This window comes from Tinamus guttatus, unplaced genomic scaffold (assembly GCF_059628265.1).
Source record: "Tinamus guttatus ecotype Peru unplaced genomic scaffold, ASM5962826v1 Tinamus_guttatus_pri_ptg000056l, whole genome shotgun sequence".
NCBI classification, from domain to species: Eukaryota; Metazoa; Chordata; class Aves; order Tinamiformes; family Tinamidae; genus Tinamus; species Tinamus guttatus.
In genome coordinates this window covers 6078525-6093751 of record NW_028288590.1, presented here as the reverse complement: position 1 = coordinate 6093751, position 15227 = coordinate 6078525, and the positions used below count along the sequence as shown (strand labels likewise).

Sequence of the window (15227 nt, the reverse complement as noted above, 5' to 3'; positions counted from 1 at the left end):
ATCCATATAATTACCGTGTACAGAACTCTATGACCTAGCATTTATTTTCTGAAACATCATTCTGTATCACCTGCACACTTTGATGCTTTCCCCCCAGAGGAATTCTCGTATTTTGTTCCCTGGAATTTAAACGTCCGTCCCTGGGACGTGCGGACGTGCGGGCTGCAGACCGCGCGCCCCGCGCGCCCGTCACTCCACGGGCCGCAGCTCAGAGCCCAGCAGCCCCCGCGCGCGCGCGCCCGCCGCGGCTCCTCCTCCCGCGCTGCGGACGTCGCGCACGCGCACTCGTCACGGTGGCGGCTGCCCCGCCCCCTGCGCGCGGCCTATTTAAGGAGGCCCCGCGGCAGTCCCCGCCCTCTGCGCCTCGCGCGCCCCGGGAGCGGCGGGAGCAGCGCCGGGTGGTAACGGCCAACGGAGCCCGGTAACGGCCGCTCCGGCAGCGGCGCGGGAGGGCTCGGGGGCGGCGCTCGGGGCCGCGCTGCGGGCGGTCGCGCCAGGCCGCAGCGCTACGAGAGGCCTTAGGCAGGGGCGGGTGTGGGGCTGGGGCTCCGGGAAGCTGGGGGTGTTTCCTAACGCTTAGCGTAAGGAATCCAACCGCGGTGATTCAAAATGGCGATTATAATGTCAAGAATTAATGAGAGAAATTGCTGGCGCTTTTTTTTTTTTTTTTTTTTTTTTTTTGCACAACGTAAGCCGTGAGCCGACAGGAGCGGCGGTTCTGACGGTTCTGCCTGCTGGTGTCCGTGAAACGCCGCAGACGCGCCAGGAAACGGCTGCCGCGTGTCTGGCGAGGCCGCGCTGGAGCCGGCCGGCCAGCACTCTGGGCAGGCGCTGCTGGCTGCTTCCACTTGCTTTCTGGCTTATCCCGTCTTTGAAATAATGATAAATCAGATGTCCAGAGAGACTTAGTTTTGCTTATTGTTATCTTCATAAATCATTTTCATCAGCAGCAAATGCATGTCCTAGTCCTAAAGATAAATTAACTTTTTTCTCCCCTCTGTGGAATTTGTTCAGTGTGCATAACTCTGATGATCCCTCCCTTTTTGGGCTGTAGGAATATATTTACCTTGGGATTCTGTCCCTGCAGCATCTCAGAGGTCTCAAAGGCAGCACTCTTGTGCCAGGGTAATCCTCTGAGAGTGGCCTTAAATCAAACCTTCAAGAAAACATCATCGTGGCCTGAGGAGGGTGAAGAGCTGCCTCTTCTCTAGCGATGGCTGCTCATCAGGAGCAGCGTGTGACTCTAAAACCTCCCTCTTCATTTGGAGCTTTTTAGGTACAAGGCTAGTGGGTTGTTTAACCATAATCTGCAGACTGATACTGTGTGCAATTTGCCTCACTCCCGAGTTAAAACCAGCAGTTCTTCTATGCAGCTGCCCAGTGGATTGGTATTTATTTCTTTACTGCCTGGCTTACTTGGAGCAAGGAATATTGAGCTTTTCCGTTACTGCTGCTGAAATGGAGTTTTGTGGTGAATGGAGCCTGTTTTATTCTTTTGTTGTGGGTTAGCACCTGGAGTTGGAGATGACCTTGTTTCTGGCTTTGAGAATCCTCCATTGGGCCTTTGCTGTGTTCCTACTCTGCAAGGAGAGAGGCATCACATGAATTCCCAAGCTACAGACGTAAGTGTTTTTACTGTATGTGGTGTTGCGAAAAGCTGTAAAAGCCCTCCCTGAACCTTGGTGCCGAAGCTCTCCTACAACCTGCCCTGTGTACCTTTTGGGGCAGAGCAGGGAGGGGGATGAGCCTCTGCGTGTGCTGCTCAGCTGAGACGTGTCTCTGCTAAAGGCGTGGAGGGGTCTGATTGCTGGCCAAGGTGCCTCCAGGCACCCTGTGTGAAGCCCCATTTCTGTGTTGCTCTGAAGTTTTGCTTGCCTCATAACTCCCTTTGTCTCCTGTGCAGCTGAGTTTTGCCTTGATTTGAACTGCTAGTAATCTAATGATTCATGTATCTGAGATCAAGTTCTTTTGATGCTGGTAATGAATGTGGGAAGATGGGCTTTTAATTCACTCTCAATTCCAGAGAATATTGAGTTCAGTCTGCACTTAGACTGAAAAAAATAAAGCTGCTGCTGCTGTTCCTGGAGGTGCAGAGAGGCAGCTTCTCCCTGTTTGACACAGTGCATGTCTCGGGCCCGAGGCGGTTTGCTGGCATGATGATGATGACTTTTTTGCCGTTTACCCAACTGAGGTTTTTTGATGAGTAACTTTTATCTGAAGTGCCAGCTAGTTAATAATTTCCCTCCCCCCTGCCGGTTTAATGCACTGCCATTGTTCCTGATTTTATTTTCCCCTTTACAGGTGATATAACCTCAGGTGACCGTCTCTGCTGTCTCCACCTCCAGAAGCCTGGCTCTTTAGGCAGGTGAGTGTTGAGGTTTCCCAGCTGAAGGCCTGGCTTGTTACCCAAGGGGTGGGTAGGTGTGTGCATGTTTTTTTTTTTTTTTTTTTTTTTTTTTTTTTTTAACAGTATTGTTACAAATTTTGAAACTTTGGATTAAAACAAACAAGCTGGGGGTGATAAAATGAGTTTTTTAATTCTTATCAGAAAAAGAACTTTCAAAATTATACATTTCTTAGTGTGGCTTATCACTTATAAAGGATTTGCACATATGTTAAGTGTATTATGGAAGTCATTTTACTGGCATTGTGATGATCTTATTGCCATTTACCCATCTGACAGGTCAGTGATGTGTATGATTAAGTCTGAAATGCCAAGAAAGTTAATGAGCTTACTTGATTCTTATGTACGGTTATAAGAAAACTCAACAAGGCTGTTTTTATTTTTCTTTTTGCCCCAGTGGAAAAGAGCAGCCTGAAGTGTGGAGTCCAAGTGCACTTGGAAACACCTGCAGAGCCCTCCCTGCTCCTCGGAAGCACTGCCTGACTTCAGCTACAGCTCAGGTTCCAACCTGTGACTTAACATCATGCTAGGAGGCCAGCGGAGCCTTGGTGGGAGGTGTGAATAAGCTCTGAAAGAAGCCTTGGTGAGAGGCTGTGGCTGTAAAAGTAAAGGTGAAGGAGCTGTGTGGACATGATATTCTAGATAAGCATTCAGAATTTAAGATGAGTGTTTTCTAGGGGTCTTGCAGGATACCATGCTGCTTTAAAGTGCTCAAAGAATGTTCATAGAAACTTGAAAAAAGCTGTATTGTCATGTTGATGAGATACTTAGTGTTCCAAACTTGTAAATTCTTTGCTTTGCTGTTTGAATGATAGCCATAATGAGGGGAAAAAGTGGATCTTGTGGAACAAACTCAAATGATGCTGTCCAGACTCCTCATTTGCAGAACACAGAGCAGTGATGGTGTCCCCATCTCTGGCTCTCCATGCTCTCTAGATTATTTTTTGTGTACTCAATAAATTAAAATGTTGAATACATGTTTCTCCTGTGTGTCATTAACTTGCTTGTGTTAGTTTCTCTGAGTTATGGTGTTCATGTTTGGTGGCAGCTGTTCTGTGTATCTTCATGGTAATGATAAAATACATAAATGTTCAATTAAGCTTTTTTATAAGGAAGGGTGTGAGAGCAGTGGCAGTGTCATCTTGCTGGATGCCCTCCCGAAGCCAACAAAAACAGTTTGGCTTCTATGCACTAGGAGGGCTCTAGGCCTCCTGCTGTTTTTATAGTGTGGACATCTCTGCTGTCACTGAAGGGGTGTGAGGGTTGCTGTAAGGTGTCTGCTGTGTCACACAATAGCTGAGGTTGGAAGGGACCTTTTGAGATCTATTCTCCAGGTGTCCCTGCTGGAGCAGTGTTAGCTTATGGCACAGGGTGGCATCCAGGCGGGTTTGGAAGATCTCCAGAGGAGACTCCACAACCTCTCTGGGCAGCCTGTTCCAGGGTGCTGTCACCCTCTCTATAAAGACTTGAAGTTAAGGCAGAACTTCCTGGGTTTCAGCATGTGACTGTTGCCTCTTGTCCTATTGCTGGGCACCCCTGAGACTAGGCTGGCTCCATTCTCCTGACACCCTTCCTTAAGGTATTTGTACAGATAGAGGAGATCCCATCTCAGCCTGTTCTTCCTTATGTGAAACAGGCCCAGCTCTCAGCCTCCTTCCTAGGAGAGGTGCCCCAGTTTCCTAATGACCCTTGTAGACACCCCAGTAGCTCCCTGTGCCTTTTGCACTGGGGAGCCCAGCCCTGGACACAGCCCTCCATGAGTGGCCTCCTCAGGGCTGAGCCAGGAGAAGGATGCCCTCCCTCTGCCTGCAGGGCACCCCAGGGATCCCCCCCTGCCACTTAGTGTGTGATGTCTGCTGCAGTGAGGTCCTCCCCCTGGTCACTCAGCTATGGCCAAGGGAGATGATGGAGAGCAGGAGCTCAGGGTGAGGCCACAAGTCTTCAGGGTGAAGATATCGCTTCTGCCGGTGAACAATACTTTCAGAACATGTGGTTAAATCCTCTCAACTATGCTTTATTCCTGGTACTGGATGTACATCTTGCAAAAATGTTAAAAACTTAATTAAGAAGTTTTAAAAAGTAATAAATAATAAAAAAAATGTGTATTTTCCACACCTGCAATCTGTCACGAAGCTAGGGTGAGAGCTCAGAGTTTTGCTTTGGGTGTTTTCCTCACTCTTCATTTGCGATGACGTGGCTTCCTGGGCCGTAAGCACTGATAAACCTAAGCAGCTGCTGGTGACACTGCACGAGGTAAAGGTCTCTCTGGTGCAGGGAGTGTTCATCGTGGAGCTCCGAGGGAAATACAGCATTCGGGGCCACGCAGAACACAGACTTGCCTAAGCCAAGCACAGAGCAGGGTTATCAGGCCAACAGCTTGATGACCCTTCGGCACCAGCTTTCAAGGGGGTGGGGAAAAGCTGGAATATGGTTAAAAAGAGTAACTTGCAATAGGTTATTCCTAGTAGTTTATTGTAATTCTTGTCTCAGTGTCAAATTCTTAGATGAACTACAGGTGTGATGCTAGATAACCAAACACAAATAGCAAAGTAACCAAACAAAAATTCTGTTTTGCCTTTTCCTCACGTAAAAACAGTGAAGTTAGTTATTCTACTCTGAGCACCTGGGAAGCTGACAAATAACCAGCTACGCAAGCACAAAGGAGAGGAGCTTAGTGCTAACCTGTGGCCACATTCTATGCAGCACTGAGACTCCTCACAGGAAAGCCGTAGCTGATTTTTTTCCCCCCTCTAATAATAGTTGCTTTTGCCAATGGAAATTATGTACTTTCAGTTGACAGATGAGACTATAATGCACTTTGTAAGAAATGGAAATGATTTATCCAAGACTTAAATTAGTTACGTTATTTACCGTGCTTTAGGGTGAGTGAAGATTCAAGCAGTAAGATGGCAATCAATGCATCTTCTTGAAGTACTTTTTTTCTTAAACTTAATTTGGTGTGAGCCTTAGACAATGAAATCCTAAAAAATAAGTATAAACATGTCAGATGTAGTACCAGAAAATACTGCAGAAATGAACACAGAAAAAGAACATGTTGTGCCCTTTCAAGCACATCAGTAGATTGAGTGCAAACTTCAAAAACTTCAAACTTTCAAAACTTAAAGAGTCCCGTCTAGACTTGTAACTTCTAAGCACATTAGCACAATTTCTGAGGTACTTAGCTGTTTTCTTTAACATGAAAAGGAGGACATACAGAATTTTTAGTGCGGATGCTGATAATTTCGATCCATGAATCGCATCTCTTCTCACTCTGCGACTTGCAAGATAGTAGCCCTGAATTAGGTTTTCTGCTTCTGAACTCAGTTCAACAGGAAGATTCTTAGCAAACAAAATAAACTAGAGAGATGGTACAACTTTTAAATACTTCACTGTGGAAAATAAAGAATTCACATTTTTCACATCTTCTAGCGGCATAGTAACATGTTGGCACAGTCTATTCCACAAATAATGTTTACAATGTCTCACTGTTCAGCCATGCAAAATGACTCGCTTATATCAGCTGCTACACTATGTAAACTGTTAATTTGTCCATTAGATTATATGATAGTGGCACATTATTTAAAATGAAGCATTTTTACTGCTGATTGCAACTTAACCTTGTCAAAAGTATTACAGATGGGTTTTCATACTGTCAACCTACTACGTTTTTCAGAAACAAGATCCAATTGAACTTATGTTGGCTCTTTTGAAGTACTAAAACTAGTTTTATCAACCGCAAGATCCTATCAATGCTAGTGGAATATGGGAGGAGAGAATTGTTAGGAAGTGAATATTGATAGATTTAAAAACAAGCAAACCTTTTGAGTTCAGGAACTTGCTCCTTGCTGCTACCAAGCATGCTGCATTTCTAATTAAGGAGTATTTCTTACCTGCTCGTAATCCTGTGTTGTGCACTGCTGCGAGACGCCGGGTAGCACTGCCCCAGGATTAACTGCTTGCTTCAAGATATGATGCACAAGAAGAGAAGACAGTTGACAAGTAGGCAATTCATCGTATATCAGAAGCCCAAATACATCTAGAAGGTTAGGTGAGATCAAACTCAAGTCCTAAAGAGAAGACACAGAGGAAAACAAGCAAACAAACAAACAAGTCAAATTATTTTGGACTTTTTACTTGTAGAAACATTGTATTTTCTTTAATCTGAAATGTGCAGTATGAATAGTGAGTACTACAGGGTTATCAAATGAAACCTCTGTAAAATATTTATTTGTTTCAAAATTTGTTTCAAAAGTATTTGTTGAAAGCTATTCCAAACAAAATGACAGCTCCGCTTTTGGGAAATCTAGCTAATTTTAGAAGACACTGGATTTACAGTGCCTTAATCTTTGGCTTTTGGGTAAAAATGAGCAAATTTAATTGTTTTCATTATTTCATAAACTGAAATAAGCATAAACACAGGTGACTGCTGTGGCACACAGGGCATATGCTTTACCATCTGTCCAATTAAAGAGCTCTCCTTTTGCATATGTTTCTTTGAGGAAGCATCCACGTCTACGTAAGACCAAAAATTAGTCTGAACTGGAATAGTCACTTGCTGGTCAGCTGCTTCTCCATACTTCTTCCCAGGAATGAACAGTGTTGTTGTTCTGCTCTCCAGCACTAGGACAGGACTGAGTGTCAGTTACACCATCACTGCAGTTAAGCTATATATTCTATGTATTCTACAGTCCCAAGCACAGCACCTGCAAGCAATGACAGTTACATACTGTCCCAGTGATGGTTACAGAGCTGGACACTGACAGGTAGGGTATTTAATTTGAGTGCCTACTAGAAGGCTACAGTGTAGATCTTAGAAACTTAAGGAACCACTTCTTCTCTTACTGTTTAATATTGTCAATTTATGATTTTGTTAATTGATGGAGTCTGTGTAGCAAACAAGCCTGTAAGAACACATGTATTTTGTTCCTGTTTCTTTAAAACTTGTTAAAAATAGTTGACAGACTTCCCCAGCATTCGAGGGCCACAAGGTGAGAAAGAGACCTAGCTATGATTTTGTGTATTTGTTTCATGTGTTTTGTTTCTGTCCACTTGCTTGTCAGTAGATGTAAGATTACCTGACTGCAGAAATTCAAGTTTATCCTTTTTATATGAAGATAAGTCTCCTATGTAGCAGACACCACCTTTAGCCAGCAGAGCGCTGCAGGCTTGAATACTCGCACTTCCAGTTCCATGTTTATCTTTGGATACGACAGGAAAAATTTCACTTGAAGATGGGTGTCGTATGCCCCGAGGTAGAAGACAAATACTGTAATTCAGAAGTCTGTAGGATTAAACAATTCTGTCAGTCATAAACCGTAAAATAATTTTTGGCTTTACAAAACTTCAACAACACAATACTATTTTATAATGATAATTATACTTCAGAGTTAATAAGGACCCACAGCGCTCAATTAAAAACCGCCTTCCCCCCAAAAAATTCAGTAGCAAAACTTGAATGTTCCAACTTGTTAAGAACACACAGGCAGAAACCCAAGCTTCCTCCGTCACAGCTACAAGAAGGATTTTATTTCTTACAGGTTTAACATTAGAGGCAAATGAGGACTTTCTAGTAAGTCAGAAATAGTGTTAACTCCTAACGCGCAGAAACTTTTGCATTGACTGAAAAAGTGAGTGAAGGATCTTTCTGGCCATCTAGAAAAAAAAAAATCAAAAGGCTAGAAATCTGCAGGCTCCTCTTGCCTGGGTACATCCCCAGGGCTTTCTGAGAAACGAGAGGGTCCTTCTCATCCTGCAAGCTACACAACGTGCTTGGCATGCAGCACTGCAAACTGCCTGGCAGGTTCCTAAGGACTTTTGGATGTCAGAGCAGAACTTCTCACATTATTAATAAAGAGAAGAAATGTTATATGTTACATATATATGGTGTATATATAGTATTATTAAAATAGCCTACTATAATCATATATACTATAATTATAACATGCTAAAATATATACTATATATAGTATATAGTATAATATATACTATGATACAATATATTAAAATAACCTACTATAATAACATAAATATGATATAGGAAATAGTTCTCTTGACAGACTAATGACAATGAATTCCGTTTTTTCTACTTGAATTTATGCGAGAAACAAGCAATCTATTTACCTATCAATGATGAGAGTGTCTCCTGTCACAATCAAGAGATCCAGGTAATCTGCTACCTCGTTGTCCTGTTCACATGTCAGGACGAGGCTTAGCAATACTGTGAGTTTGACTGTATTGTAAGTGCCCGGCGGAACTACTTGAGAAGCAAAGACATTGGCAAGAATGGCTGGAAACCTCCAACAGGAACCCGAAGCCAGTGACAACAGATGCTTAAAATTGTCACTGATAGAAGGAGGACCTAATTAAAACAAAATACAGCTTAACGAATACTGCATAACAGATCTATGCAGACACATTAGAACAAATCACTATTCTAGTCTTGATAAGAAACTTGTGAACAACTAAGAAGTTTAGTACTAAGCACAAACAGAAGCAGCTGACAATATTAACTTTACTATTAAAAACAACAGATGTTATCTGTTAACCCTGATAGAATAGGAAAGGAGGGGCAAATTGAAATAGCAGGGCCGTTTCACACCTGATTTCAAAGTGTCATTCAGTGGAGAGGAGAAGCTGAAGGAGAACTGCAGTAAATAATTGTTTTTTAGTTTCCCAATGCATGGAGAGAGAGAGAAGTGGGCAAAATAATGGTATGTTCAAATGACAGCAGGAATATATTTAAGACTGCAAGAGAGAAAACCCAAAGCAGATCCCAAATCTGCACCTCTGTATAACAGGAAATTGTACTAATGCTGAAGATTCTGCTTTAAAAAGTTGTTTTTTTTTTAACATTTTGATTGTTTATTTTATGAACTTTCTTACCATTTGGCTTACACTGCCGGACACTACTGACTTCTACACACACTGTAGCTTGCGAGCCATTTTGTACACAGGCTGGAATTCCTATAATCTTGTAGAGGTTGCCTATTGTCATTCTGTTGGCCAATTCATCTAGAAGTACAAAAAATAACAACAACAACAACAAAAAAAAACAGAGGAACTTGAAGACATATTAGGGCATAAAAAGTTTTAAGGACATGATCAGATTTTTTTTTGATATTCCAAGCATTCCTGATTTAAGCAAAGAAAATGGTTGTATTCCAGGTCCACTGTAGGTACTGGAACAAAATCAAGCTCAAAATTCTAAAATACTGGCAGACTGGCTGAAGAAAAATGATTCTTGCTAAAGAAAATGGATGGTGCAGTTAGTTCTGCATTGGAAAGAAAACGGGTGCCCTGGAGTTATGCATGCCTGCTCTGAAATTTGTGTTGACAACCAGCACACACACCAATACACAGCAAACAGCTTTGAAAACCTTTACATTTCTACGCATCGCTTCCAAAAGGAAATGTGAGGTATGTCCAACCTGACATCTCCAGCCTACAAGATCCAGTCTAACGTCAGTCATGACCGAAGCCAATGAAAATTTAATGCACGCCTCAGTGAGTTGATTATTTGCCAATAAACTAGTTTATTTATTCTATAGATTTTGGACATCATATTAAAGCAGAATGGCTTTATTTATGTATTTGGTGTTAAATAAAACAAAAGTACTACTAAAATAGGTTGGTCTCTTGTGATTTTAGTTGAATATTCATTCATGGTAGAGATAATTTAGTGCCTGCAGTGAAAGATAGAAGCTGGAGAGCAAAACATCTTGACATGATCCAGGAAAGGGTTAGATGGGGGAAGGATGTTAAAAATGCACCAAACTAGTACAAAATAGTATGAGCAAAGGAAGGAGAAAAGACCAGGAGAGGGGGTGGCGGGGGGGGCAGGGAACTACTGTTACAATATGGTAATGTAGATTTGATTTAAACAAAAGGACTTGACTGAAACAAAAATAGAAAAGTGAACATGATTACGTAATGTAGGCACGTACATGTATGTCTTCAGTCACTTGGCTAAACATGTGGGTTTTTTTCTCGCAAAAATATAAAATTATGATTTTCAGCATTTTAGAGAGAAACAGAGCTATATGGACGATGCAAATTATTACAGTTCAGTTTTGAAATATTTTCATTTTAACAATTCTCAGTCATTAATTTAAAATTCAGCTTACCTCTCAAGAAGACTGTAAAAGTCTGAATCCTAAAATGTGATTTATTGTTGGAATATCCTTTTAAAGCATTCAGTGCTTTCTTATCAATCATTTCAACTATTTGCTTATCTTTCAAAATAAAGGCAAAGAAAAGTTAAATCTCTTGAATATGGTACTAAGTTTTTTCATTGCTTTTTTTTTTTTTCCTTAAATGACTGGTGTATTTAGGACTTTTTCCCATTAAATTATTTTGATAAATTATATAGCATAAGTAGAAAAATTAGAAGTAGAGATTTAAATATAGAAGTACATAGTTCCTACCACCAAGCACTCTAAACTTCATGTCCTCTTGCAGTGGTGAAGAGCACAAGCTACAAACAAAATCATTCCTCACTGTGGCAGATTCCGTAGCTCCGGGCACATGCACCCTTATGTACCTAAATCCTAAAAAAACAAAACAAAACAACAAAGAAAACTGCCATTAAATGTGCAATGTATTTCCTAAACACTTTAAATGAAGACATGGCTTTGATTTTTAACTTTCTATTAAGAACTAATTCAAAATTTTTGAGTAACATGAAATCCAATTTTTTAAGTAACATCTGCTTTTTAAGCTGAACATACTTGCCTGCTGGGTGCTTCTCATGTTGACCTGCAGTTTCTGCTGTTTAACAGCTACTGTTAAAACCTTGCACGCAATTTATTACAGGCTGACCACAAGATGGCAGAATTTATTGCAGAGCCCCAGTGAAAGCGCTTGGCCTGGTGCTCCGAGACGCAGTGAGCAGCCTTTCCTGCACTACACACCGGTGACACTGGATTGATGCATTCATTCGTTAGAGGCAGGTGCTCTCAAAAAGGCTGCGTTATGATTTATTGCACAGCTTCTAAACTGTGGGATTTGGCTTCTATTTTGTAGCTTCATGGTGTCTGTTACAAACAGAATGGCCTTAAATGTACTGAAGAATTAATTCTCCAAAGACAAGTACTTCAGTAATACCACCCTAAGGAGCAGTTTTGTAGGAATCAGATAATCATTACAGTAAATCAGTTCTGTGCTGTAAGCTTTCACCTGTATAATAACATCACTTAAGAATAGCATTCTCCAGGATGTTTTCACATAAGCAGCCTGTATGTGACTGAGCATTATAGAAAAAAAAATACATATTCTACAGGTAGAATTTTTGACAGAATAGTAAAGTGCTATTTTTATTCCTAGATTTTTAATCCAAAAGAGTTAAACTATCTGAATTATTAAAAAGCTTTCTAAGTAGTATGGACTTTTCTTTTTCCTACCTTCAGAAAATGGACAGGTTTCCCCAGTACAAAAAAATCTTGCTCCCTGTGTATATTTTGTTACTATTCCCATCGCAATCACTATTCCTTCAGCCTCATAAAACCTTTGAGACGTATAATTAAAGGGAAAGGCAGAAAGATCCAGAATGTAACTTGGCAAGGATGGCAAATGTGTTGGTTTCAGCAGTATATTAATCTAAGAGGAGACACAATTACATTACTGCCATGTTTTTCTTTTAAAATATCTACATAACATATACTTACACAGACAAATTCAATGTGGTGTACTGCTATTAGCAACATTTTCAGAAACACGAAGTGTAGAAGTAATTCAGTCACATATTTTATCATCTTGTCAATCTTGGAACATGTTCTGGGCTCCACAGTATAAGAGGGATGTGGAGCTGCTGGAGAGAGTCCAGCACAGGGCCACAAGGATGATCAGAGGCCTGGAACATCTGCCCTATGAGGAGAGGCTGAGGGAGCTGGGCCTGTTCAGCCTGGAGAAGAGAAGGCTGAGAGGGGATCTAATCAGTGTCTAGTACCTCAAGGGAGGGAGTGCAGAGGATGGTGCTGGTCTCTTTTCAGTGGTGGCCACTGATAGGACTAGAGGAAATGGCCACAAACTGAAGCACCAAAAGTTCCACAGGAACTTAAGGAAAAATTTCTTAGCAGTGAGTGACAGAGCACTGGAACAGGCTGCCCAGAGAGGTTGTGGAGTCTCCTTCTCTGGAGGTCTTCCAAACCCGCTTGGACGCAGTCCTGTGCCACGTGCTCTAGGTGACCCTGCGTGTGCAGGGGGGTTGGACTAGATGATCTCTAGAGGTCCCTTCCAACCTTAAGCATTCTATGATTCTATGATTCTATGTTTGGGTAAGACTTCCAAGTATTGTCAATTACAAACAATATTGCAATCAAAGAGATAATACAAACTGAAAAATTAATGCAAAAGTTATCTAAGATTGAGATGGCAACAAATAATGCAGACTCACCTGGGCCTCTGTCTGCAACTGTTCAACTAACGATAAAGTTTTAACAGCTACAAAACATACCTGTAGTTGAAAAACAACCCTGTGTTAGAAGGGAACATATAGTTAAAAAGCCAAAGGTTTATTTTTGCGGGCTGCAACTGTATATACACTTACTGACTGAAAAATCTGTGCAGCTTGTATGGGATTATGAAGAACGTAGTTTCCAAGAGTTGCATCTAATTCAGCAATATCAGAAGGATTTATTGAAATAATGAATCGATAAACAGCATAACTTTGTTTTGAGTCTGTGGAAGCAAAAAGCCTTTTAAATAAAAATAACAGATTTAACATTATTTGATTTGTAAGTGTTACCAGAATGTCTACTGATTGAGCAATACCGTTATATTTTTTGCAATCATGCACAAACTTCTGAAGGCCACCACTTCTGTCAAGGTAAATAAGGACAATTTCCCTCATTTTCTGTATTTCTGGATGCATCTTCCAAAAAAGATCTTTGCAGTCTTACCAAAATGCTGAAATCAATCATGATGAAGATAGGTCAGAATTGGCCATGCTACAGTAATAAGAAAGATACATACTAATAAAATATGCTCTTTTCACACAATGCAATTCCCTAAGAATTTTTAACGATCCCATTATATGTGAAGTTCCTTCTAAAGGCTTGTAGCATACTGTATTCCTAAAGCAAATTTGTGAAAAATAGCACTTTCTTTAGTGAATTATTATCCCCCAGCTTTAACAAAACCCATCAAAGGTTCCGTTTAAATATCAGGTATAATCATGATAGGAAAAGTAAAATATTATTTAATAACTCCTTATATTATTCCATAAAGTATCCACTTTTTCTTAGAAGTCTGTGCAGTTATACCTGAAAGTGTGAAACTCGGCAACACCTTTTATTTAAACTGGCTTTATTTAAACTCTGCTGTCACTTAAAGCATAGATCTTTCTAACACTCATGTTCATTTGGACACACGGAAGATTAATTCTTATTTCCATAGCCAAATTTTCAAGATTATGATTTTGGTTTGGAAATAGTCTTCGGTGTTGTTTTAGTGATTTATTATTCACATCTCTGTATTTCTAAATGTAAGATATTATCTTAAGTGTTAGAGAAGAAATGAAGGTGTTTAAATGCAGGCACTTCTCTTCAGAATTACCCAGGAGAGGGGCTGGAGGATCAGGACCCGCGGGAGAAGGAACCAGGCGCAAACCAAGCAGTGCTGCGGCAGTCTGGGAAGACGCTCTCGCCCCAGCGTTGCTCGCCGTGGGCGGGTGGATGCGCTGTTGCAGTCGGAGCCACGGGATTTTAATCACGAGCTGCAGGAGGATGGGTGTTAGGGATTTTTTTTTTCAGTTTCTCTAGGATTACTCCCACGTAGTTACTGATCCATCCATAAAGACCTTCAGCAAGGGGGGATTAAAATCCAACTGAAACCCAGACTGCTTCAGCTCATTAACGTTCTCTTTGCCCTCACAGGTCAACCCCACCTGGCCTCCCTGCACACCGTTTTTTTGGGGCCCTGGAAGAAAGGACACCAAACCTGACAAGGACTGAGCTAAGGCCCAGGCCACTGCGCGCCCAACGGGAGCTGAGGCGGCAGCAGCCCCACCACCGGCTGCCCCCATCTACCAGCCCTCACAGCCCAGGGGCCAGCTCCGTTCGCGGCCCAGCACCTCCTGCCCGCCCTCAGCACCGCCTGCCGCCCCCGAACGCCACCTCCTCCCTCCTTCCTCACAACACCCTCCCCGCCGCCCCCCGCACCCCCGAACGCTTCCAACGCCGCCGCGCGCGCGCGCGCACGCAGGGGCGGCCGTTAACGGGCGCGGGGCACGGCCGTTGGGGCAGGCGGAGTCCTGAGGCAGCTCACGGGCGCTAAAAACCCTCCTCTGCCCGAGGGAAAACCCCACGTTACACACAGCCCTGGACCTGCCTCTTCCGGGAGCCGGGGCTACCACCGTGCCCGTTAAGGGGCCAGGGAGCCAGAGATCCAGAACGAGAGCTAAATACAAGGAATAGTGTGAGATTTTACTGCTTAAGGTTGTACAGTCTGTGTTGGCCAGTGTCTTTGCGAGCTCCCTGATCCAAGTGAGGCATTTCACAGCAGGAACGATAATAGCAGGAGCGAAACAATCAGTACAGCAAGGGAAATGCTAACACATGCACGTTTAGACCAAAGGGCAGAGGCTGCTGAAGGTTAAGGAACTACCTACTTCAACTGTCACTGCCTCTTCCTTATTTTATTTCAAGGACTCCCCCTCCCGCCAAACAAATTTATGACACAGCAGAAAAAAAAAAAAAAAAAACCCAAACGTCACCAACAAGAAAGGCAGCTCGCTATGGACACCTTGGAAACCCAGGACAACTTAAGGGGTAGCGAGCCCCACGGCAGCAGCCCATTCTCGTCTCCTCCCCTTCCCACCGCTCTGCAG

At 42.4% G+C, this 15227-nt stretch overlaps 1 protein-coding gene, 1 long non-coding RNA gene and 1 other non-coding gene across 3 annotated transcripts; 2 read left to right on the top strand and 1 right to left on the bottom strand.

Moving 5' to 3' along the window:
• Window positions 1-1569: 1569 nt before the first annotated feature.
• LOC148595841 (uncharacterized) lies at window positions 1570-3093 on the top strand. Its single transcript, XR_015914410.1, has 3 exons — window positions 1570-1622; window positions 2302-2365; window positions 2802-3093. It is a non-coding gene; the product is annotated as an uncharacterized LOC148595841 (long non-coding RNA).
• Window positions 2148-2227, top strand: LOC148595842 (small nucleolar RNA SNORD87). The gene has a single exon (XR_015914413.1). It is a non-coding gene; the product is annotated as a small nucleolar RNA SNORD87 (small nucleolar RNA).
• A 1483-nt stretch (window positions 3094-4576) lies between the features above and the next one.
• On the bottom strand, window positions 4577-13296 carry MCMDC2 (minichromosome maintenance domain containing 2). The gene is made up of 14 exons (XM_010222388.2): window positions 13172-13296; window positions 12948-13078; window positions 12795-12854; window positions 11803-11998; window positions 10828-10950; window positions 10528-10635; window positions 9287-9415; window positions 8525-8762; window positions 7480-7685; window positions 6858-7024; window positions 6295-6471; window positions 5619-5761; window positions 5276-5385; window positions 4577-4743 (listed from the first exon to the last, which is right to left on the bottom strand). The coding sequence occupies exons 1-14, from the start codon at window positions 13269-13271 to the stop codon at window positions 4577-4579; spliced, it is 2055 nt and encodes a 684-aa protein (XP_010220690.2). The 5' UTR covers window positions 13272-13296.
• Window positions 13297-15227: the final 1931 nt, after the last annotated feature.

Coding starts and splice junctions, on each gene's coding strand:
- MCMDC2 (XM_010222388.2), bottom strand. CDS start 13,271: ATGCATCCAGAAATACAGAAAATGAGGGAAATTGTCCTTATTTACCTT. Junction 10,951..11,802: donor AACCTGTCCATTTTCTGAAG/GTAGGAAAAAGA, acceptor TTGTTTTTTTAG/GATTTAGGTACATAAGGGTG. Junction 10,636..10,827: donor GAAGTTTAGAGTGCTTGGTG/GTAGGAACTATG, acceptor TTATTTTGAAAG/ATAAGCAAATAGTTGAAATG.